Source organism: Molothrus aeneus, chromosome 28 (assembly GCF_037042795.1).
Source record: "Molothrus aeneus isolate 106 chromosome 28, BPBGC_Maene_1.0, whole genome shotgun sequence".
In the NCBI taxonomy this organism is placed as follows: domain Eukaryota; kingdom Metazoa; phylum Chordata; class Aves; order Passeriformes; family Icteridae; genus Molothrus; species Molothrus aeneus.
The window spans coordinates 2,928,654-2,952,210 of NC_089673.1; the positions used below are offsets into that span (position 1 = coordinate 2,928,654).

At 66.9% G+C, this 23,557-nt stretch overlaps 2 protein-coding genes across 2 annotated transcripts; one reads left to right on the forward strand and one right to left on the reverse strand.

The window, feature by feature from the left end:
• Positions 1-410: 410 nt before the first annotated feature.
• Positions 411-7,550, forward strand: THRA (thyroid hormone receptor alpha). Its single transcript, XM_066566987.1, has 8 exons — positions 411-540; positions 1,754-1,815; positions 3,745-3,845; positions 3,928-4,075; positions 4,649-4,854; positions 5,789-5,935; positions 6,023-6,281; positions 7,261-7,550. Exons 1-8 carry the CDS (start codon positions 488-490, stop codon positions 7,509-7,511), a joined length of 1,227 nt encoding a protein of 408 aa, XP_066423084.1. The 5' UTR covers positions 411-487; the 3' UTR covers positions 7,512-7,550.
• A 2,920-nt stretch (positions 7,551-10,470) lies between these two features.
• NR1D1 (nuclear receptor subfamily 1 group D member 1) lies at positions 10,471-17,115 on the reverse strand. The gene is made up of 8 exons (XM_066566986.1): positions 17,009-17,115; positions 14,146-14,487; positions 13,978-14,066; positions 13,749-13,893; positions 12,623-13,086; positions 12,299-12,484; positions 11,223-11,433; positions 10,471-10,906 (listed from the first exon to the last, which is right to left on the reverse strand). Exons 1-8 carry the CDS (start codon positions 17,034-17,036, stop codon positions 10,707-10,709), a joined length of 1,665 nt encoding a protein of 554 aa, XP_066423083.1. The 5' UTR covers positions 17,037-17,115; the 3' UTR covers positions 10,471-10,706.
• Between the last annotated feature and the right edge of the window lie 6,442 nt (positions 17,116-23,557).

The window sequence follows — 23,557 nt, forward strand, 5'->3', positions numbered from 1 at the left end:
ACCCCCTCCCCGTGCACACTCTCACCCCGCTCTGCCCTCTGGCCCAGCCCTGCTGCTGTCACACCCTGCACGTCGCTCCCTCCTTGAGTTCTCACACGTCCCTCATGCCCTTGCCCAGCCCTGGGCGCCCTTACACACTCCACACACCCTTGCACACTCACACCCACCCCCACATCAGCATCCACACCTCCTGGGGGTGCCCCATACATCCCACCCCTCCCTGGGGGTCCCCTCTGTGTCCCCTAGGGTTGGTCCCTCCCCTCCTCCCGGTGCTCTGGGCTGACGCCGCCGTCCCGCAGGGTCCGGCCCGGGATGCTGCGCGGTGCTGAGCACTGAGGGGCACCATGGGGTGCGCGGCGTAGGCCCCGCCGTGGCCCCCCCGCCGTGGCCGCCCCGCCGTGGCCACCCCGCCGTGGCCCCCGCGTGGCGCCGGAGCCCCCCCCACCCCCCGGTCGGTGCTGAGCGCTCCTTGATGGAATTGCGGTGAATGGAACAGAAGCCCAGCACCCTGGACCCGCTGTCGGAGCCAGAGGACACCCGGTGAGCCCCCACCCCAGCGCGGGGACACGCGGGGGACACGTGTGGCACTGCTTGGGGTATCCCTGCGCGTCCCTGTGCCCTCTGTGTCCGAATGTCGTGTGTGTCCCCAAGTGTCCCCATACCTGCTGCACCCCTGTGCCCGCTCTGTCCCCTGTATTGTGCCCGGTGTGTCCCTGTGCCCACTGTGTCCCTTGTGTCCTCGTGCCTGGTGTGTCCCTCGTGCCTGGTGTGTCCCCCTGCATGGTCATTTATGTGTCCATGCCCCGTGTGTCCCTCTGTCCTGGGTGTCCCTCGTGTCCCCGTCCCCGCCGTGTGTCCCCACGCACGTTCCTTGGGTGTCCCCATGTCCTGTGCACCGCAGGTGTCCCCCAGCACCCCCCCCCCCCCGTACCCCATATGTCCCCAGCCGTCCCTCCCGTTCTGGGGATCATCCCCACGTGTCCTGGGTGTCCCCCTGCACCCCACGTGTCACCAGGTGTGTCCATGCCCAGGTGTCCCTGTGTCCCTCCATGGTGCCCCCCCCACTCGTGCCTCTCCCCTCGGGGGCCTCTCACCCCCCCGCCCCCCCCGGGGCTCTTTCGGGCGGGGGGGGCCGGTCCGGGGTCACCTTGGGCTGAAGCCCCCCCTGAGCTGGGGGTGGGTGCGGGGTCCAGGGGTCGCCCCCCCCCCCGCAGGTGCCCCTCCCCTTCCCCCCCCCGCGGGGCCGGGCGCGCGCGGACCCCCGCCGCCCGCCATTGGCTGAGCCCCCGATGACGTCACTTCCCCGCTCAGCCAAAAGGACATTTTGTCTTTGACCGTGAATGAGCCCCTCCCCCACTCGCCCCTCCCCCCCACCCTTCCCCCGCCCCTCCCCCACTCCCCCCACCCTTTCCCTTCCCCCTCCCCCACCCGCCACCCTTTCCCTTCCCCTCCTTTCTCCCCCCCCCCCAGCCCGATCCCACCCCCCGGGGCGGTGCCGTGTCCCGGGGGTGGGGGGGTCCCGGCAGAGCTGTTCTGGGTGGGGGGGGTTCCCCAGGGCCCTCTCCAACCCCCCCCAGCCGCACCCCACCCGTGACATCGCCGCGTTGGGACCCCCGGGCGGGGGGTGCCCCATTCCCAGCAGGGAAGAGGGTCCGAGGGGGATTTTGGGGTGCTGTTGGAAGTTGGGGGGGGGCGGCTGCAGCGGGAATCCGTGGGCACGGTCCCAGCCTGTCCCCCCCCGCCGCTCCCGCAGGTGGCTGGATGGGAAGCGCAAAAGAAAGAGCAGCCAATGTTTGGTGAAGAGCAGCATGTCAGGTACGGGGGGGCACCCGCGGCTCCTGCTGAACCCCCCCGGGCACCCCATGAATCTTGCTGGGCACCCCGGGCTCACCCAGGCACCCCCTGGCCCTGCTGAGCACCCCCGGCTCACCCAGGCACCTCATGGGCCACCCTGGGGACCCCGAATCCTTGCCAGGGTCCCCGTGTGTCACCTGGGTCCCCCAAAGTCTATGCACACCCCTCGTCTCCAATGGGAACCCCAGGATTCCTGTGTCTGCTCACCCCAATGTCCCACGGACACCCCTGGGTCCCCCAAAGTCTATGCACACCCCTCGTCCCCAATGGGAACCCCAAGATTCCTGTGTCTGCACACCCCAATGTCCCACGGACACCCCTGGGTTCCCCGGAGTCCCACGGACACCCCGTGTCCCCTGTGGGCACCCCAGGAGCTCCCATGTCGTTGCCCGGACACCCCATGTCCCTGTGGGCAGCCCGAGGTCTCCCTCGTATCCCGGGCACCCCAAATTCCCTCCCTGCACCCCCATCCCTGCAGGGTCCCCCAGGGTCTCGTCCCCCCCGGCTCCCCGTGGGTCGGGGCGGTGCTATCGGGGCGGCAGCGCCCTGGGGTGGGCGATAAGGGGGGCCCCGCGGGCGCTGCCCCCCGCCCTGCCCCATTCCCCGGCGGGGAGCGGCCGGCGCCGGCGGGACCTGCCGGGGGAGGGCCGTGGGGACCCGGGCGTGCGGCTCCCGCCCATCCCCTGCACCTTCCCCGCTCCCAGAGTGGGGAAAACACCCGGGGACCCCCACATCCAGCACCTGCAGAGCGCTCGAGGGGTCCCCACGCCTGCGTTTGTGGGGTCCCGGGTGGGTGCGGCACTCCCAGACCCCCCTCGAATTGTGGGTGGCACCCAGGCATTCAGCCCCCTCCCCATCTCCCCCACCCCTCGGGGATTGCCACGTCCTGCCCCCCCCCCAAAACACGAGGGTGGGCTCCTGGGGGGGGACAGGAGGGTGCTGGGGACCACCCCGTGCCTCAGTTTCCCTGAGCAGTTGGTGCTGGGGGGGCTCTGCCGGGCTGCCAGGCAGGGGGACCCCGGACAGCAGCGGGGACAGTGTGTCTTTGTGTGCCACGGGGACAGGGACCCCCCCGCTGCCGGTTAATGGGATAATGGGGGCTTTATTGGTGCAGGGGGCTCGGGCACCCCCCACTCACCCCCAGCCTTAACCCTTCCCGTGCCAGGACAGGGGCAGGGGCAGGACAGACAGCGCTGGGTGCAGACAGAGGGGAAACTGAGGCACGGAGAGGGGAGGATGTACTGGGCATCCCTGGCATGGGGGGTGATGCTGCATGTGCCAGGGGTCTCTGATGTGAGGTGTGCAGGGGGTCCCCGACTCAGGGCTCCTGGGAGGGCCCTGATGTGGGGTCTGTGGGAGGGTCACTGGTGCAGGGTGCTCCAGGGGTCCCTGATTTGGGGTTTCTGGGGGGCCCTGATTCAGGGTTTCTGGGGGGGCCCTGATGTAGGGTCTGTGGGAGGGTCACTGGTGCACGGTGCTCCAGGGGTCCCTGATTTGGGGTTTCTGGGGGGCCCTGATTCAGGGTTTCTGGGGGGGCCCTGATGTGGGCTCTGTGGGAGGGTCACTGGTGCACGGTGCTCCAGGGGTCCCTGACTTGGGGTTACCCTGTCATGGAGCACTCTGGGGGCCACTGACTTGGGCGTCCCTGACATTGGAATTCTTCATGGGGTGTTCTGGGGGTCTCTGTCATGGGAATCCCTGTCATGGAGCACCCCGTGAGTCCCTGCTGTGGGGGGGCCCTGCCCTGGGATGTCCTGGGCATCCCTGACATCGGAATTTCTGTCATGGCGTGCTCTGGGGGTCTCTGTCATGGAGCACCCCACGAGTCCCTGCTGTTGGGTGCCCTGCCCCGGGGTGCCCTGGGGGTCCCTGACTCGGGGGTCCCCCCAGGGTACATCCCTAGTTACCTGGACAAAGATGAACAGTGCGTGGTGTGCGGGGACAAGGCCACCGGCTACCACTACCGCTGCATCACCTGCGAGGGCTGCAAGGTGAGCTGGGGCAGGGGGGGTTTGGGGGGCTCAGGGGAGGCTCAGCAGGGCTCACTGTGTCCCCCCTTTTCTCCCTCCCCAGGGATTTTTCCGTCGGACCATCCAGAAGAACTTGCACCCCACCTACTCCTGCAAATACGATGGGTGCTGCGTCATCGACAAGATCACCCGCAACCAGTGCCAGCTGTGCCGCTTCAAGAAGTGCATCTCCGTGGGCATGGCCATGGACCGTGAGTTGGGGGGCACTGGGGGGCTCGGCTGGTGGGACAGGTTGGGGTCCTGGCATGGTGGGGCACATTGGGGTACCCAGATCAGCTGCTGAACCCCAGGGCAGGTTGGGGTCCTGGCACTTTGGGGTACCCAGATCAGCTGCAGGAGCAATCTGGGATTTCAGATGCTGCAGTGGGGTGGGATGCACGAATGAGGGGGTCTTAGCTGATTGTGGGGGTCCCAGATGATAGTGGGGGGCTTTGGGGAAGTGCATTGGGGCCATGGTGCTGTGGGGTGAGTTGGGATGCCTGGAGCAGCCACAGGAGGAGGCTGAGGGGTCAGTGTGGGTGCAGCTGTGGGATGCAGGGGTGGGGGGATCCCCGCTGATGCTGGGGGGTCACTGTGGGGTGCACGGGTGGGGGGATCCCCGCTGATGCTGGGGGGTCACTGTGGGGTGCACGGGTGGGGGGATCCCCGCTGATGCTGGGGGGTCACTGTGGGGTGCACGAGTGGGGGGATCCCCGCTGATGCTGGGGGGTCACTGTGGGGTGCACGGGTGGGGGGATCCCCGCTGATGCTGGCGGTTCCGTCAGTGGTGCTGGATGACTCCAAGCGGGTAGCCAAGAGGAAACTGATCGAGGAGAACCGGGAGCGGCGGCGGAAGGAGGAGATGATCAAATCCCTGCAGCACCGCCCCAACCCCAGCGCCGAGGAGTGGGAGCTGATCCACGTTGTGACAGAAGCCCACCGCAGCACCAACGCCCAGGGCAGCCACTGGAAGCAGAAGCGGAAATTCCTGGTGAGGGGATGCGGTGGGGGGGGACTCTGTCACCACCCCTGCCCCAGCTGGGATCTGCTGGGCACTCAGCACGTGGTGGCAGTGCCAGGGTTTGGGATGTCACCGTGTCCTTGGGCAGTCGAGGGGGGTTGGGACATTGCTCAGCGTCCTTGAGCTGGTCGCCCCCAAAGGGTTCAGGGGTGAGCAGTGACCGAAGGGGACAGCTGTGCCTGCAGGTGGCCCTGGCCTGGCCCTGCCGCTGGCCCTGTCACTGTCCCTGTCATGCAGCTCCCTCTCCTGGCTGCTGCACTGGCCCTGCCACGGCTGCTCCCGGTGACATGGGGGCCCCAGAGGAGGGGGGGCAGGGTCACATCAGAGCCTCCCGGGGGTCTCAGGGAGGGGGGACAGGGTCACACTGCACCCCAACACCACTGCCCACCACGGGGGTCCCAGAGGGGGCACACGGTCACACTGCACCCCCATGTGCCACTGTCCACTGTGGGGGTCATGGAGGGGAAAGAGTCACTCTGCACCCCCTAACACCACTGTGGGGGGCACAGGTTGGTCACACCATGGTCACACCACACCCCCAGTGCCACCATGGGTGTCCCAGGGCACGACATGGTCACATCACACTTCCAACACCACTGCCCACCGTGAGGATCCCAGAGGGTGACACAGTCACACTGCACCCCCAAACCCAATGTCCACTATGGGGGACACGGTCACACTGCACCCCCCAATGCCCTCAGTGCTGTGGGGTCCCAGGGGTGACACAATCACACTGCACCCCCAAACCCAATGTCCACCATGGGGGACACGGTCACACTGCAGCCCCCAATGCCCCCAGTGCTGTGGGGTCCCAGGGGTGACACAATCACGCCACAGTGATTGTGGTGGTCCCAGGGGACACGTGGTGACATGACACCCCCCAACACCACTGTGTCCCCTACAGCCTGAGGACATCGGCCAGTCCCCTATGGCCTCCATGCCTGACGGGGACAAAGTCGACCTGGAGGCATTCAGCGAGTTTACAAAAATCATCACCCCGGCCATCACCCGCGTGGTCGACTTTGCCAAAAAACTGCCCATGTTTTCAGAGGTAACAGCAGGCTGGGAACGTTGGGAGGTGTGGGGTGCTCAGCCCAGTGTCTAAATCACACCAACCCCCCCCCAAAACTGCCCCCAGCTGCCTTGTGAGGACCAGATCATCCTGCTGAAGGGGTGCTGCATGGAGATCATGTCGCTGCGGGCGGCCGTGCGCTACGACCCCGAGAGCGAGACGCTGACGCTGAGCGGGGAGATGGCGGTGAAACGGGAGCAGCTCAAGAACGGCGGCCTCGGCGTCGTCTCCGATGCCATCTTCGACCTGGGCAAGTCCCTCTCTGCCTTCAACCTGGATGACACCGAGGTGGCCCTGCTCCAGGCTGTGCTGCTCATGTCCTCAGGTAATGGGGGTGATGGACATGCCGGTGGCCAGGGGGTCAGAGGGTTTGTTGGGTGGGCATCTCAATGCTCAGAGGTCTTGCTGTCCTGGGGAGGGGTTGGGTGGGCACCCTGATGCCAGAGATCCCCTGCAGGTTTGGGGGGAATTGGGTGGGCACCCCCATGCCCAGAGGGTGTCCATGGGGATTGTTGTGCTGGCATCCCTTTGCACACAACCCCCAGCATTTGGAGGTGCATTGGGTGGGCACCCCCAATGCCCAGAGGGTGTCCATGGGGATTTTTGTGCTGGCATCCCTTTGCACACAACCCCCAGCATTTGGAGGTGCATTGGGTGGGCACCCCAATGCCAGAGTCCCCAGCATTTGGGGGTGCATTAGGTGGGCACCCCAATGCCCAAAGTCCTCACTGTCCTGGCGCGTGTTGGATGGGCACCCTGATGCCAGAGCCCCCCAACACCTTCAGGGTGCATTGGGTGGGAAATCATGCCCCCCTGGATTTTGGGTGGATTTGAGGTGGGCACCCCAATTCCCAGAGCTTCAGGAGCATGAAGAGGGCACCCAGGAGCACAGGCTTGGTCCCCTAGGGACCCCTGCCAGGCTGAGGTGGGTCTGTGGGGTGGGCACCTCAACAGCCAGGGGGTGTTTGGGACACTCAGCCCTGTGGGAGGGAGAATCCCTGCAGTGCTGGACTGAGAGAGGGACTCCTCCATGGGCAGAGAATGCCAGGACAGCAGGGAGAGGTTTAAACCAAAAAGGGGAGATTGTGGTGGGGTATTGGGAAAAATTCCTCTCTGTGAGGGTGGTGGGGACCTGACAAAGGGAAGTGTCCAAGGCCGGGCTTGGAGCACTCTGGGACAGGGTGGAAGGTGGACAGTGGAAGGTGTCCCTGCCATGCAGAGGTGGGACTGGATGAGCTTTAACATCCCCACCCAAACCATTGTGTAATTCCACCATCCCCTGACGATTCCTTGGGTTCCTGCAGACCGGACGGGGCTGATCTGCGTGGAGAAGATCGAGAAGTGCCAGGAGACCTATCTGCTGGCCTTTGAGCACTACATCAACTACCGCAAACACAACATTCCCCACTTCTGGCCCAAGCTGCTGATGAAGGTGACGGATCTGCGGATGATCGGCGCCTGCCACGCCAGCCGCTTCCTGCACATGAAGGTGGAGTGTCCCACCGAGCTCTTCCCCCCCCTCTTCCTCGAGGTCTTCGAGGACCAGGAGGTGTAGGGACGACACCACCCCCACCCTGTGCCCCGCTCTGGCCCCCCCCCCACCCCAAATCTTTCTCGTCCCCCTGTAAGGACAAGGGGATGCTGTGCCCAGGGTGGGGGTCCTGCTGTGCCCCCCAACAGCCACCCCCCACCCCCCCACCCCGCCCCAGGACTTGACGAATTTTGTTTGTTTGCACAGGGAAGGGCCCCGACGGTCGAGCGTTCCCTTTATTGTCCTTCTCTTCGTAGATTATTATTTTTTAAGCATTTATTTCCCTCCCTGAGAGGCTAAAATATTAAACTAACTGCACTTTGGAAGGAGGAGGAGGAGGAGGAGGAAGAGCAGGGAGGAGAGGAGGGGGCTCTGGGCTGCACAGGGAGAGGCTGCCCCGGCTGGGGGGCCGTGGCCATATGCACTTTTGGCCGGGCAGCAATTTGGGGGGCTGGGGTGGGGGCCAGGACCCTTCCCCATAGTAGGGCAGGGGCTGGGACCCCCATCCCCCATAGTGGGGTGAGGGCCAGGACCCCCCCATAGCAAGGTGGGGGCACAGGGGGGGCACAGCAGTGGCGAGGGGGACCCCAGCCCATCGGGGTGCAGGGCTGGTGGACCCCCCACCCGAGCCCATTGGGTCTGCCCCGGCTGGGGTGACCCCCGCTGTGTCCCCCCCCCCTTTATCCCCAAATTTGGGGCCAGAATTGGGGTTTTGGGGGTTCTCTTGTCTTTTTTTGGGCTGAGAGGAGACGATTTTTGTGCCAAGCGCCGCGGATGGTGGGCGCTGCAGGACACTGGGGGGGGGGGAGGGGGCCACTCCCCCCCCCTCCCCCCAAAACCCCCCCAATTTTCCGTTGTCCTTTTTTTTTTTTGTTGTTTTTCCCCTTGTCCTCGTGGGTTTTGTCGTGTCCAGTCAGGAGTTGCAAAGGCCCCGGGGGTGCCAGCTGGGGGAGCTTTGGGTGCCCCACCGGGACCCCCCCACTGCACTACTGCCCCAGCCCCCCCCGGCAGCAGCACTTTGGGGGGGCTGCACCCCCCAACTGCCCCCCCAGTGCTCCCGGGGGGGGCCGGGCTGAGGTGGGGGCCGGCAGGGGGAATCCCACAGGGGGCTTGAGGGGTGGGGGGGGGCACAGCTGCGAGGGGGCACCCGGGAATGGTTTTATCACCTTTTTAAACCCCCCCCCCTCCCAAATTTAGGTTTGTGAATTTTTTCTTACCTCAGGCGGAGGCCGAGGGGGGGTGCGGGCCGGGGGGGGGCCGGCAAGGCAGGCCGGGCCCACCTAAGCTAATATATATATATATATATATATATATAAATATATATAAAATATATAATTTTTGTAATTAAAAAAAAATCTTTTTACGGGTCGTTTAAAAGCAGAAAAATCCCAACACCAGACACGTCCCCGTTCCCCCCCCATAGGCACAGGGGGCCGGGCTGGGCTCCCCCCACACTCCAGACTCCCCCCCAACCATGGGAGTGGTGTTGGGGGGCCCTGCCAGACCCCTTGCAGCTGGGTTGGGGGGCACAGCGGGGCTGTGGCACCCCGGGGTACCCTGGGTGGGGGCGCCTGCCCCCAGCCCCAAATACCAGCGCCGGACTGGACCTTGGTGCAAAATGTCTTAAACCCCCACGCAGGGGCCTGGCTCAGGGGGGCCCGGCTGGGATCCCCGGTTTGGGGGTCCCGGTTTGGGGGTCCCGGCAGCACCGGCTGCGGGCGGTGCAATAGGAGCCGAACACTAACGCCCGCACTGGGGGGGGCACAGGTTCGGGCGTTCGCCCCCCACCCCTGGCAGCACCGGTCCCACCTCGTGCCTTCGGGCCACGGGCGGGGCCGCGGCACCCGGGTGATGCCCCCCACGCCCGGTGGTGGCAGTGCCATTTTGCTGCCACGGCCACGCGCGCTGGTGCCGTGCCAGCGCCGCGGCTGTGCCATGTCGGTGCCAGCGCGAGGCGCGTTGGCGCAACGCCGGTGCCACGGCCACGCGTGTCAGTGCCATGTCAGTGCCATGGCAACTCCTGTTGGTGCAATGAGGGCGCGGTGCCGGTGCCCGTGGCCGTTCCGGTGCCGGTACCGTGGCCGTTCCGGTGCCGTTCCATGTCGTTGCGGTGCCGGTGCCGTGTCCCCGCGCTGCCCGCGCGTTCCCGCGCACGCACACTCCGTGCGACACCGCGCGCTCCCGTCGCGACACGGGACGTGTCTTAATCAGCCCCCGTGACCCCCCCCCGAGCGGCCACACGGGGCCCTGGGGCAGCTTGTCCCGGGCTGGGGGGGGGGGGGGCTCAGGCCGACCCCCCCCCACCCGCTGCCCACCCGCACGCCCCCCACCCCGTACACCCCCCACGCCCCCCCCGGGCCGTCCCCGCGTCTCCGTCTCGCGTCGCCATCGCACGTCCAGCATCCAGCGTCGGTCCCGGGGGGCCACAGCGGTGCCCCCCACCCCCTGCGCCACCTCCCCCGGGCCACCCCGCGTCCCCCCCCCCCCCCGGTCCCCGCGCCCCTCTGTGTCCCCCCCCCCCCCCCCCCCCAAGCACATACCTCATGGCTCCAGAGCTGCCCCTGCCCGCGGGCGTCGAGCCCGGCCAGCACCTGGCCCAGCACCGCCCCGGCACGGCCCGGCTCGGCTCGGCGCGCCCCACGCGGGGTCCCCCACTATGCAGGGTGCTGGGGGGGGGGGGGGGGCGCGGCCGGCGTCGCTGAATGTAGGGGCGCGGGCCGGGGGGGCCGTGGAGCCCCCGTGACAATCACAGTCTGTGACGTGCGATTTTAAACCCTTTTGTGTTTTGGTCAGGATTTTAAAGAAAGATATTTTTATGGTAATTGTTGCTGGTCTATTTTACTATATATTTATGTAATAAATATATGATGAAAAAAAAAACAACCAACCAAACCCCCCCCCTCCCCGACCACCCTCTCCTCTAGACCCACCCACCCCCCCAGCACGGCTCTGCATCCCACCCCCGGCCGCCAGAACGGGGGTGTCGGGGCGAGGGGACCCCCCGGCGCTGCCAGCGGTGCCGTGGGGGTGGTGCCCGATTTGGGGTTGGGGTGGGAGGGGGGTCCCAGCATCCTGGCGCCCACCTCGGGGTGAATCCCTGCGAGTCCGACAGGCGCCACGGGGTCGGTGCTGCCCCGGGGGAGGGGGGGAGGTCTGTGTGTCCGTCCCCCCGCTGTGGTGTATGTACAGGGGTGCGCGGGAGGGGGATCCGGGGGGGCACTACTGGGCGTCGATGCGGAAGGAGAGCAGCTTCTCGGAGTGGAGGTTGTTGAGGGTGCGCAGGTCCGGCAGCTTCAGCAGCAGTTTGGTGAAACGCGAGGTCTCGGCCGGGCGCGTCTTCAGCACGAGGGCGCGCAGGGCCCGCAGCAGCGTCTCCTGCAGCTGCTCCACCGATGCCGTGTCCTCCATGCCCGAGCGGTCTGACGAGGCAGCGGAGGGGACACCTCAGTTCCACCCCCAAAACCTCCTGATCACACCCCAGCATCACCCCCATCTCAGCACTGAACCCCCTGATATTCCTTCCCCCTGTATCACCTCAGTGCCACCCAAATCCCATCCCTGAATGCCCCGAACACCCCACTAACCCCTGATCCCAGCCCCAAACCTTTCGATTCTTTTCCAAACTCCTCTGATCCCAGCCCCAAACCCCTCGATTCTTTTCCAAACCCCTCTTTACCAAACTCCTCTGATCCCAGCCCCAATCTCCTCAATGTCCCCAAATCCTCCCGTGCCCACCTGCTGAGACCAGGACAACGGCAGTGAAGAGCCCCAGCTCCTCGTCACTGAGCTCGAGGGCGCTGAGCTTCTCGCTGAAGTCGAACATGGCCCCCAGCAGGTCTCCCATGCCCATGGCCCACAGCTCCTCCAGCCCGTACCGCGTGCGGCTCATGAACGTCACCGTCTGCTCCTTCACGTCGAAGAGCGACGCAAAACGAACCATCAGCACCTGTGGGCAGGGGGCAGGATGTGGGACAGGGCACCAGGCAGAGCCACGGGCACCGTGCTTCATGCCAGGGACATCGGTCTCCATGTTACAGCTCCCAAATGTGGGGCACTGCCGTGCCACGGGGCACCAGGCAATGCCAGGGGCACTGTGCCGTGCCATGGGCTCTGTGATCCATATTGTGACCACCAAATGTGGGGTACCATGCCATGGGCACCGTGTGATGCCAGGGGCACTGTGTTTCATGCCACGGCTCCAAAATGTGGGGCACTGCCGTGCCACGGGGCACCAGGCAATGCCAGGGCATTGTGCTATGCCATGGGCTCTGTGATCCATATTGTGACCACCAAATGTGGGGTACCATGCCATGGGCACTGTGTTACATGCCACAGCTCCCAAATGTGGGCCATTACAATGGGGCATGGGGTTTCATGTTAGCCCGTGGTCCCCAATTATGGGGTACCATGCCATGCCTGGGGCATCGTGCTCCATGCCACAGCTCCCAAAAGAGTGGCACTGCAGTGCCATGGGGCACCGTGTAATGCCAGGAGCACTGTGCTGCATGCCACAGCTCCTGATTGTGAAGCACTGCAGTGCTGCAGGGCTCCATGCCAGTCCTCAGGGCACTGTGCCATGACAGGGACACCGTGCTCTGTGCCACAGATCCCAAATGTGGGGCACTGCAGTGCTCTGAGGCACCAGGCAATGCCATGGGCGCCGTGGCTCTCAAATGTGGGGCACTGCAATGCCACGGGGCTCCTGCTGTGTTCTGGCCCACTGTTCCCATGCTTTGGGGCTCTGTGCCAGTCCATGGGGCACCCTGTCAGTCTGTGGGGCACCATCAACTCCTCACCGTTCCAGGACGTACCTCAAAGGTGCCAGCCTTGAGCAAGGTGACCTGGTCGTGCTGGGAGAGCGCCTGGAAGCCGGGAATGTGCTTGGCGAACTCCACGACCTCGCGGACGGCGGGGGTGAAGCTGAGGGAGAAATCCTCCCAGATCTCCTGCACGGAGCGCCCGCTGCGCCCGGGCACGTGGCTGTTCATGGGGCACGCCTGCGGGGGAGCGGCGGTCAGCGGGCACCGGGGGCACCCCCGGGCTCTCCCCACGGGGGAGTGGGGCACGGACGAGGGGGTTAATGTGATTAGCGGCTAAAAATAGCCGGGGGGTGTGGGGGGAGCGGGAGCGCTCACCGGCAGGACGTCCTTGGGGCCGCGGGGCCAGGGGCACCCCCGCGGGGCCGGGGGCTCGGGATAGGCGGCGGGGCACAGCCGGGGCTCGGGGGGGCCGGGGGCCCAGGCGGGGGGCGCGTCCCAGCGCAGGAGGCCGCTGTCGCAGGCGGGAGGGGGTCCCAGCTTGTCGTGCGCGTAGATGAAGATCTCCTTGTGCGCCTTGGCCACCTGCGCGATGACATCCTCGGTGGCCCCGCCGGGGCTGGGCGAGCGGGGCGGCGTCAGCTGCTGGGGGAACTGGGAGAAGCAGGCGGGGGGGGCGAGCGGCGGGGGGCCGGGGGGCGCTGCGTGCCCCCCGCCCGCGGCGGGACCCTCGCCGGGCCCCGGCATCGGCGGTGGGGCGCTGGCCATGCCGCCCATGGCGCTCTGCATCTCCGCCAGCATCCGCTGCTTCTCCCGCTTGGGGATGCGCCCGAAGCGCACGGCTGAGGGGGGACACCGGGGTTAGGGGGACATCAGCGGCTGGTGGGGACACCCCCCTGCCCCCCCAGACCTGCACCATGAGGGGCTGATGGGAGCAAGGCTGTATCCCTGCCCCGGGCTTGGAGGGGACACGCAGCCCATCCCGGGAGGGGACACGGAGCCTTAAAAATGGGAAGACCCGGTCCTGGAGGGGACCCAACATAGGGGGACCCATCCCGGGAGGGGACACGGAGCTTTTAAAATTGGAATACCGGGTCCTGGAGGGGACACTGAGCCCTGAACATAGAGGGACCCATCCCGGGAGGGATGTAGAGATCTGAGTAGTGGGGGAAGCATCCAAGGGAGGGACATACAGCCTCGATGTTGGGGGACCCGATGTGGGAGGGGATGCACAGCCCTGGCCATGGGGGGGACATGGAGCTCTGGGCACGGGGCACTCAGCCTTGGAAGGGACAAGCAGCCCCACATATGGGGGGGTTCCAGGAAAGGGGGACACATCCCGTGGGACAGGCACAGCACCCAGCACAGGCGGGGGGGGCGGCTCCAGACGGGAGGTACAGCCCCGGAGACATCCCGGGAAGGGACCAGCTCGCTGGGCACGGAAAATCCCACCCCCGGAGGGAATCCCCGGCTCAGGACGTCACGAGGGTCGCTCCGAGCTCACCATCACGGGACATGCCGACCAGCAGGCACTTCTTGAAGCGGCATTGCTGGCAGCGGTTGCGGTTGATGCGGACGATAGAGCAATTCTCGTTCTTGAGGCACTTCTTGTACTGGATGTTCTGCTGGATGCTGCGGCGGAAGAAGCCCTGCGGGACGAGCGGGAGGAATCACTGGGGGTCCCCGCAGTGGGACAGGGGCTCCGTGCCCCATCCCCGGCCCCATCCCGGTACCTTGCAGCCCTCGCAGGCGTGGACGCCGTAGTGGAAGCCGGAGGCGACGTCCCCGCAGACTTTGCAGAGCAGCACCATCCCGTTCAGCTCTGCGGGGCGACGGGGGTCAGCGGGGTCCAGGGATGAGGAGACCCCCCCGCCACCCCCCCCCCCGTGAGCCCCACTCACTGGTGACGGTGCTGCCGGCTTTGCTCGGCGAGCTGCGGCGCCGCTCGTCCGCGGGGACCGGCTGCACCCCGGGGAAATTCACCGAGGAACTGAACGAGGAAGAGGAGGAGGAGGAAGAGGATGACGAGGAGGAGGAAGGGGAGCCGTCTTCATGGGGGGCCAGCGTGGCTCCGCCATAGGCGCGGGAATCCTGGAGGGAGCCGGTGGGCGACGGTGGGAAGTAGGTGGGGAAGGGCTGCGAGCCCGACTGGGAGCTCCCGTTGGAGCTGTCGCTGCAGAGGGACACGGGGCTGGTGCGGGTGGGAGAGGCGCCGCTGGAGCCCACGTAGCTGATCACCCCACCTGCAGAGAGAAGGAACCACTCATGCACCGAGCTGGGCCGGGCTCAGCCTCCCCCGACTCACGGAGGTGGGTGGGATGCCCAGGGAAGCACCCCGAATCCATCGGCAATCAGGATCCGTGGGCATCCCGCGCAGCCACACGTACACTGAGCTGTGCCAGGCTCAGCCTCTGCCAGCTGAGGAGGGGGAAACCCCTCGGAGGGCGATTGCAGCCCCGGGTGGGGTGGGATACATAGGGAAGCATCCCATATCCACGGGCATCCCCGTGGGCCACTTATGCACTGAGCTCCACCAGGCACCGCGGGGGTGGGGGGGAAGCCCCGCAGAGGGGAATCGCAGCCCCACGCGGGGTGGGGTCTCCAGGGAAGCGCCCCGGATGCATCCCGGATCCGTGGATATCCCGCTGCGCCGCACGTGTGCCGCCCACCCTGAGTCAGGCACCGCACCCAGCGGCAGCCACGGGCCACGGCTCCACGTGGGACGGGGACAGCCGGGTTTATCCGGGTACGTGCCGGCTGGGGACACGGGCAGGGCACCCCGGAATTGCCTGCAGGAGGAATGTGGGCTGGGAACCGTCTGCAGAGGTGAAATCAGGAGGTCACAGAGTTACTGCTGCCGTTCCTGGCTCGGTGCCTGCAGCTCCCGCCCCACAGCTCCCGGGACGGTGCCACGGCGCAGCCCCCCGGGACGGAGCCCTCACGGCACTGGGGTGCCCCCGGTGCAGCCCCCCCATGGCACCGGGATGCTCCCAGCGCAGCGCCCCCAAACTGAGGGAGGTAAGTCCCCACTGCAGGACTGAGGAGCTGTGTGAGGACCCCCGAAAATGGGGAGAGCATGGTTGGGGGACACACGCGTGGCTCCTGGCTGAAGGCACAGTCGTTGTCACCCCACTCACGGGGCAGGGACAGCAGCACCGGGACACGACTCCGGGCTGGGACACGTGGATGGTGATGTCGGGGACACACGGGATCACCAGGGCCATGTGTCTCCCGCCGCACACGGTGCCGCTGGCACAGATGCCACGCGCCAGAGCCAGCTTGTCACCATCCCCCCTCACTGAACCACCTCCAAAGGGGGTCACCGAATTGGGGACAGTGGGTCCCACCTCCGGGGCAGCTGATCCTGGGGACACCCCGCTGCTAAGGCACCAAAATAATTGGGGGGATCCCCGCACCCCAAAGCTTTGGGACACTCGTTTTAGGATTTGAGGTGCGGAGATTCCCCAGAAAGGCTTGCCCCAGAGAGAGGGAAACTCTGTTGACCCCAAAACACAGGGAACCCCCCCCCAAACAGCCTCCCCGCAGCCCCCCCCCAAGCTCAGGCGGCCTCACGCCGCCGCCCCACGTGCTCCAGCCGCACGTGGCCCCCCTAAACCCCGCCCCTTCACGCTTTACCACGCCCACCCTCCTCTCATTGGCCAAATTCCGCCCCGCCCCTTCTCGTTGCCCCGGAGACAGGGCCGCCCCCCCAATGAACGGCGGCGTCCCCAGTTCCGCGCGTGACGTCATCGCTGATGTCATGTGCCGACCAATGGGAGGGGGCGGGGCGGGGCTGAGGGGAAAACAAACTCCGCACGTGGCAGCGGCGGGGAGGGGGACACGTGCGGGGGGGGACACGGGGGAAGGGGGGGGGCACCGCCTCCGGTCCCCCCCCCCCCTCCCGGTGCGCAGGGAGCCCCGACACGCGCGGCACCGCCTCGGCCGTCCACGGGCTGCCCGGTCCCGTGGCCCTGGTGCCGCTGATAGGAACACCCCGCTCCCGCCGCAGTCTCCTCCGGTCACCCTGATCGCTCCCGCCGCCCGTACACACCGATCCCAGTGCGCTCCCGGTTCCTGGGACAGCCCGGTTCCGCTGCCCCAGGAGACAACACCCGGACCCACTTCACTCCCCTCCGGTTCCGCTGCCCAGGAGACAACAATCCCTGCTCTCACCCTTCCTAACCCCGCGTCCCGCACTCTCCGGCGTTCGGGAATCCTCGGTCCCGGTCTCCGGGACACCCGGGTCCCGCCTCGCTCCCCTCCGATCCCGCTGTCCGGGGCCTCCCGGAACACAGATCCCCGTTCTCAGCCTTCCTACCCCCGCGTCCCGCACGCTCCGGCGTTCGGGACACCCCAGTCCGGTCTCCATCCCTCCTGCCCCGATCACCGGAGCACCCCGGTGCCGGTGTTCACGTCGCCCTGGCGTGCAAGACGCCCGGTACCGGCGCGCAGCCCTCCCTACCCTCCTCCAGGGGACACCCCGGCCCCGCTGTCCGAGCCTTACCCCGCTCTGCAGGACCCCCCGGTCCCGGTAGGACGGAGTCCCGTTCCGGGACGCGGTCCCAGTGCGCATCCTGCCCGGTCGGGCGTGCGGGACCCCTCGGTCCCGGTGTCCGGACCCCTCCAACTCGCGTCTCAAGCGCGCAGCCCCTCTCCGCGGTCCCGGGGCGCTGACCCCCAATCCGCTCCGGTGCCGGGGACCGCTGCCGCTGCCGGTGCCCGCACGGTGGTCCCGGGGGTGGGGGGCTCCGGCGGGGCACTGACCTGTGCTGCCGGCCTCGGGGGCCGCCATCCTGTCCCGGCCCCGTGAGCCTCCCGGAGCGGAGCCGCGCCGAGCCGTGCCGCGCCGCCGCCCGGTGCGGGCTGTTGTGCGCCCGCCGCCCGCCCCGCCGCCCCCCGCACCGGCCGCGGCTGCGCACTGGGCCGCACGCGGCGCCGCCGCCTCCCCCATGTGATTCCCGGGGACAGCCTCGTGCCCCAGTGACACACTTTCCGCCGGCGGCCCCGGCCCCGCGCCGCCGCTGGGGAGCCCGGGCTCGGCGGGGACCCCCGCACCAGGGCCGCCTGACGGACCCCGCGGGGACCGGGACCTGCACCGGTAGCCGCACCGGGGGACACGGGGTGCCCCGTCGGGCAGCACAGCACGGTCCCCGCGCTGGGGACCCCCGGGCGCAGCGGTGTCCCCTGCACTGCGGACGCTTGGGTGCAGTACTTGACACATCTGTCACCTGGCACGGCACCATCCCCCCAGTCACGGCAGCGGCAGCCCTGTCACCTTGCACAGCGCTGTCACCTGCACTGGCAACACCTGAGCGCGGCACTGGCTGTCCCCTGCAGCGGGGACATCCAGGCACAGCACTGGCACTCAGCGTGGCACCTTCCCCTGGGGGATACCTGGGCACCGATGCCACCCCGCACAACACTGGGGACACCCAGGTACCTCTGTCACCCCTCAAAGCGCAGCCCATTGTCCTAGGGACACCCAGGTACCCCAGTAACCCCGCGTGGCACTGTCCCCCTGCACTGGGGACACTCAGCTATCCCTGTCACCCCACATGGCACCGTCTCCTGTGCCCACCTGTTCCAGCATGGCAGGGTGCCTGTGCATGGTACAGCCCCCGGCACGGCTGTCCCCTGCCGATGGTCCCCTGCTGTCCCCACGCTGCCCACGGCGGGTGCCCGCTGTGGCACGTGCCTGGCATCCACATCCCAGCCTGGCCCCGCTCCTGGCTGCCGCGGGGGCTGCGGCAACGCCGTGCCAGGGCAGGCTTGGTGGCAGATCTGGGTCGCGGAGCCGGCCGGGGCCAGCCCAGCCCCGGTGGCACCGTGGGGGCTCCGTGGGTGCTCCTGCAGGAAGGTTTTGGGGGTGCCATGTGCCGAGCGCTGCCCTGGCACCCAGCCAGGAGGAGAAGGAGCCGAGCACGGATGTGCCAGCGCCGGGAAATCCTCCGAGCTCATCCCGCAGGAGGGGAGGCCTCCGGTGTCCCTGCGAAGTACCCAGGAGGGGCACCAGAGCTCTGCACCCCAAAGACCTCCTGGAACCCCCCAGCTGGCGGTGTCCGGGGCTTGCTGGGGGTGGTCCGGGATTTTGGGGCTCCCCAAGGCACTGGGGCAGTGGGAACACCCCGACACCCCACAGGACGTGCCCTTGCCCTGAGTCACGGGGCGGGTGCGCGGTGCCGCGGCACCTCCGGCCGGGAGAACCGCGGCAGCTCCCGGAAGGATGTGTGGGGCCAGGCTGGCACGGCCACGGGGGACCCGGGGGGGACGCCCGGGTGCTGGGGTGCAGGGACCCGCGTGCCGGGACCGTGAGGTGCCCCCGGCCCCCGCAGCTCCTCGTTCCCCTCCCGGCACGTTCCCGGTGATTATCCGTGACTCAGCCGCGCGTCTGCATTGGGAAAACATCCCCGCGCACGGCGCTGCGGCGCACGGCGCCTGTGATGCTCGCCTGAATCCCCGATCCCCCAGGAATCCCCGGGACGGGAGTGGGGCTGCGAGGGACGGGACAAATCTCTTGGGGTCTCTCTGTAGGGTCCCGCCGTGAGGCTGGGAACCCGGCACGGGGGGTCCTGGTGGAGGTGCTGGGAGCAGGGACCCCGGGCTGGGCACAGCTGGGAAATTTCCGGGATATCCCGACTCTGGGACCACCCATGGGGAGCAGAGCGAGGGAGAGGGGCCACCAAAGCCATCGGGACAGGGGGGTTCTGCCGCTGACGTGAGCCGGGAACGCCCCCAGAGGCCGGGTCTATGCCTGGGGGGGCTCCCCGCGGCTCCCTGTGCACCCCGTTATGGCAGCGCCCGTGCCAACCAGTCCAGGGCACGGAGGGGGCACCTGAACGCTCCTCAAAGTCGCCACATGCCAGATTCACCCCTAAATCCTGCACTTGCACGGATCTGTGCACCCCTGCAAGCCTAAACCCTGCATCCCTGCATCCTGCACCCCCAAACCCTGCACCCCTGCGTCCTGCACCCCCAAACTCTGCATCGCTGCATCCTGCACCCCCAAACCCTGCACCCCCAAACCCTGCACCCCCAAACTCTGCATCGCTGCATCCTGCACCCCCAAACCCTGCACCCCCAAACCCTGCACCCCCAAACCCTGCATCCCTGCATCCTGCACCCCCAAACTCTGCATCCTGCATCCTGCACCCCCAAACCCTGCACCCCTGCATCCTGCACCCCCAAATCCTGAATCCCTGCATCCTGCACCCCCAAACTCTGCGTCCTGCACCCCCAAACTCTGCATCGCTGCATCCTGCACCCCCAAACCCTGCACCCCCAAACCCTGCATCCCTGCACTTTCCTGGGGGCCCTGCAAGCCCAGATCCTGTCCCCCTGGATCCTGGACCCCCAAATCCTGCACTTCCCGGGGTCGTGCCAGGACCCCGCGGGGTACCCCCACCCGCCGTGGGGTGCCCGGAGTGCCGGGGGGGGCACACACCCCTCACCCCGTCCGTGCCACCGGCTGTGCCCCTGCCCTTCCCGTGCCGTGTACCCCCAGGTGCACCCCCTGCACCCCCCCACTTCCACAGCCCGCATTTCCCTCCTCTGCCACTGCTCCCGGGGGAAGGCGGCAGCGGAGGGGCGGTGGGGCCGGTGCCCGGTGCCGGTGCCCGGTGCCGGTGCCCGGTGCCGGTGCCGTGGCCGTGCCGCGTGACGCTCGCCCCGCTTCCCGGCCGGCGCCTGCGTGCCGAGGGTTTATTTTTACTCGGGGCTGGAGCCTTGTTTACCTTGTTGAACCTTTTCCAGGAAAAGGGGGGGGTGTCTCCGCCGGGACACCGGGTGTTCGTTCTTGCTTATCACCCCCTCGGCCCCCACGCTGGACACCGGGGGCTGACACGGGACAGGATCCCCAGCCCTGTACCCCCAGCCCCACTTGAGCACCCCCAGAGCCACCATGGGGCTGCAGCTGCCCTGTGGGTTTGGGGACACCGGGTCCAGCTGTGTCCCCGTGTCACCCTACACAGATCGAGCCTCAGTTTCCCCTCCCGTAACTGCGCTTTGGGGGGCAACCAGAGGTGCTGGGTGCCACCCAATTTGGGGGTCCTGCACCCCGGACCCCCCTTTCATGTGTCCCCACTGGGGGGAAGGGTGGGGCAGGAACCCCAGTGCTGCTGTGGGGGCCAGGAGAGTGCTTGGAGGGTCGGTTTTGGGGTGGTTTTGGGGTGTTTTCCTGCAGGGAGCAGCCCTGGCTCGGCCCCCGGCTCTTGGCTGGGGCAGCAGTTCCCGCTGCCAGATTTGTCCTCCCTCCCCGGGAACGGGAAAAATCGGGTAAACAAGGCATTCCTGGCCCCGGGCGGGGCACCCCATGGCAGGTGGGGGCACCCCAAGACAGGCGGGGACACCCCGCGGTGTCCTGGCACTGCGGAATGGGGCAGAGCGGTGTTGGGGTGCAGAGAGACCCCAGGAAGTGCAGGGTTTTGGGGTGCAGGGTTTGGGGATACAGGGACCCCCCCAGGAGGGTGCAGGAGTGCAGGACTGGGGGGAGCAGGAGCGCACAGATTGGTGGACGTGCGGGATTTAGAGATGAATGCACCCCGGGAGGTTGCGGGGACCCCAAAGGAATGCAGGATCAGGGGGTGTAGGGACCCCATTAGGATTTAAGGGTGCAGGGTCACAGGAAAGGTGCATTGGGATAGAGTTTGGGGAGTGTCAGGACCCCAGGAGGGTTCGGGGGCCCAGAAATTGGGGTGATCCTGTGAAATGGGGGTCCAAAAGGGGGGCAGGACGCCTGGGGGAGTGGGGACCCCAGTGTGTTCATCATGTGGGGGGGTCTGAGGAGCACCCCCAGGGGGAGTAGCCATGGCAGGCGGGGATCCCTCTCACCTACCCCAACCCCCAAGATCTCACTGATGTTTGTGCTGATGTTTGTGTTCCCTCTGCAGCCTTGGGACCCCACGGCGGGGGGGGCAAAGGGGGGTAGGGGGCGGGACAGCACCGGGAACTCCTTCAGCCTCCACATCCCCCACCTCAGACCCACCACCTGCGATCCCTCCTCCCCTTTCCCGTTCCGCCGTCACCCCATGTTTGACCTTCCCAAAAGTCAAACCTGGGAGGAAGTGGGGAGGGGGCCACCCCATTAGCGCCCCCCTCCAAACCCACAGGTCACAGAGAGGCCACGGCGCCGCGGCCAGCGGCCGGGTTGGCATCAGTGCCAGCCCATGTGAGCGGGCTCCCTCCTCCTCCTCCTCCTCTTCCTCCTCCTCCTCCTCCTCTCGCGGGGAGCCCTCTCCATGCGCGTCACGTGGCGCTGGCATGTGCGCCCTGCTCCATTTTTAGCCCCAGCAGCCTCCCTGCTGCAGAGCCATGTGCGGGCGGGTGCCGGCCGGCACGTGGGCCTGCCGCAGCGGGCACCGGCACCGGCACCGGCACCGGCACCGGCACCGGCCCGGGCACGGCGGGGACACGGCACCCGTGTGTGCGGACAGGGACGTGTGTGTGTGTGTGTGTGTGTGTGTGAGAGAGAGCACAGCCAGGCGTGTGTGTGAACATGGCTCTGTGTGTGAACACTGTCATGCATGTGAACATGGTAATGTGTGTGAACATGGCTCTGTGTGTGTGTGAACATGACCACTTTGTGTGTGCAAACATGGCTCTGTGTGTGTGTGAGCACTGTCATGTGTGTGACCATGGTCGTGTATGTGTGTGAACATGACCACTTGTGTGTGTGTGAACATGGCTCTGTGTGTGTGTGAGCACTGTCATGCATGTGAACATTTTTCTGTGTGTGTCATCATGGTCACACATGTATAAACATGGCTCTATGTGTTTGTGTGTACATGGCTATGTGTGAATATGGCTGTGTGTGTGTGTGAGCACTGTCATGCATGTCAGCATCACTGTATGTGTGTCAGCATGGTCACATGTGTGTGAACATGGCTCTGTGTGAACATGGCTCTGTGTGTGTCAGCATGGTGACATGTGTGTGAACATGGCTCTGTGTATCAACCCGGTCATGTGTGTGTGAGCACAGCCACATGTGTGTACAAACACAACACAGCCACACATGTACAGCCAGGCTATGAATACAAGAACGGCCACACACGTGTGTAACACAGAGCCCACCATGGCTCTGTGTATGAGAATGGCCACACACGTGTGTAAACACAGATGTGTGTGTGTTTGAGCACAGCCACGCAGGGGGACAAACACTGCCACCCCTGTGGGTGACCACAATCACACGGGGGTGACAACCACAGCCCCCCCCGTGTCTGAACAACCCCCACCCATGTGCACACACCACTGGCAGGGCTTGATGTGACCCATGGCACAGCAGGAACCTCGGAGTGGCTTCCCCAGTGCCACACGGCGGGGGTGGCACCGCCACTGTGACCCGGCCACCAGGAGCAGGGGCACCCTGACGCTGGCAGGGGGGTGGGTGAAGGGGGATCTCCCCCCGCGGGTGTTTGCGTGTCCCTGAACGCAGCTCTGCAGAGGGAGGCACGTCCCCCACGTGTCCCCTGTGCGTCCCCAGCACGTGCCACGCGTGTCCCCTGTGTGTCCCCGGTGACACGGCCCCGTGTGCTGCGGGAGGGGTGGAGTTTCAGCCGGGAGAGGGGGAAATGCTCCTCCGAGTGTGTTTGTGTGTTTGTGTGTGTGTGTACGTGTACATACATGTCGGTACGCGTCCATATGCGTGCCTGCAGTCCGGGCTGTGCGTGTGCATGCATGAGTGTGCATAAGCGTGCATGAGTGTGCATGAGTGTGCTCCGGGACCGCAGTCGGGGGCGCTGAGCACGGGCTGCAGTGTCTGCGGGCTGCGCCTGTGCTGCAGCGGGGGCTGCGCTCGCTCGCTGCAGGGGGACACGCGTGTGCGTGTGCGTGTCCGTGCACGCACGAGTGTGCTGGGGCTGCAGCCTCTGCAGGGGGGTGCTGCGGACTTTGCGCGCGTGTGTGTGTGTGTGCTCTTGCACACGTCCAGCAGGAACTGCAGAGCTCTGTGTGTGCATGGGGGGGGGGGTACAGCCCCCGTGGGGGGGTGTGCGCCTACGGGGAGGTGCGGACCCCCAGAATCACAGCACAGCTCGCCCATCGCCGGCCCTTCCCGCGTGGGGGGGCTCATAGCTCGGGGCCCCTTTGTGTGGTCCCCCCGCCGCTCCGTGTCCCCTCCCGCCACGGGACCGGCCCGTGACCCGAGCCCCCCCCCGTGGGGCGGGAAGCCGCTACCGCCACTCTCGGGGGCCCCCGAGCGGCCGCCCCCGGTACTGCGGCGCGGGACCCCCGCCTCACGCGTGTCCGCGTGTCGCGACCACCCCCCCCCACCCCGGCCCGGCCCGGGGGGAGCGGCGCGGGTGGGCACCGCCCCGGGGGTCC

What these genes read in the sequence shown, in the direction of transcription:
- THRA (XM_066566987.1), top strand. Translation starts at nt 488, where the DNA reads ATGGAACAGAAGCCCAGCACCCTGGACCCGCTGTCGGAGCCAGAGGAC. An exon ending in CGTGGGCATGGCCATGGACC is followed by an intron (nt 4,076 to 4,648) that starts GTGAGTTGGGGG and finishes CGGTTCCGTCAG; the next exon opens with TGGTGCTGGATGACTCCAAG. An exon ending in AACTGCCCATGTTTTCAGAG is followed by an intron (nt 5,936 to 6,022) that starts GTAACAGCAGGC and finishes AACTGCCCCCAG; the next exon opens with CTGCCTTGTGAGGACCAGAT.
- NR1D1 (XM_066566986.1), bottom strand. Translation starts at nt 17,036, where the DNA reads ATGGCGGCCCCCGAGGCCGGCAGCACAG. An exon ending in GCCCCAAGGACGTCCTGCCG is followed by an intron (nt 12,485 to 12,622) that starts GTGAGCGCTCCC and finishes GCTCCCCCGCAG; the next exon opens with GCGTGCCCCATGAACAGCCA. An exon ending in TCAAGGCTGGCACCTTTGAG is followed by an intron (nt 11,434 to 12,298) that starts GTACGTCCTGGA and finishes CCCTGCCCACAG; the next exon opens with GTGCTGATGGTTCGTTTTGC.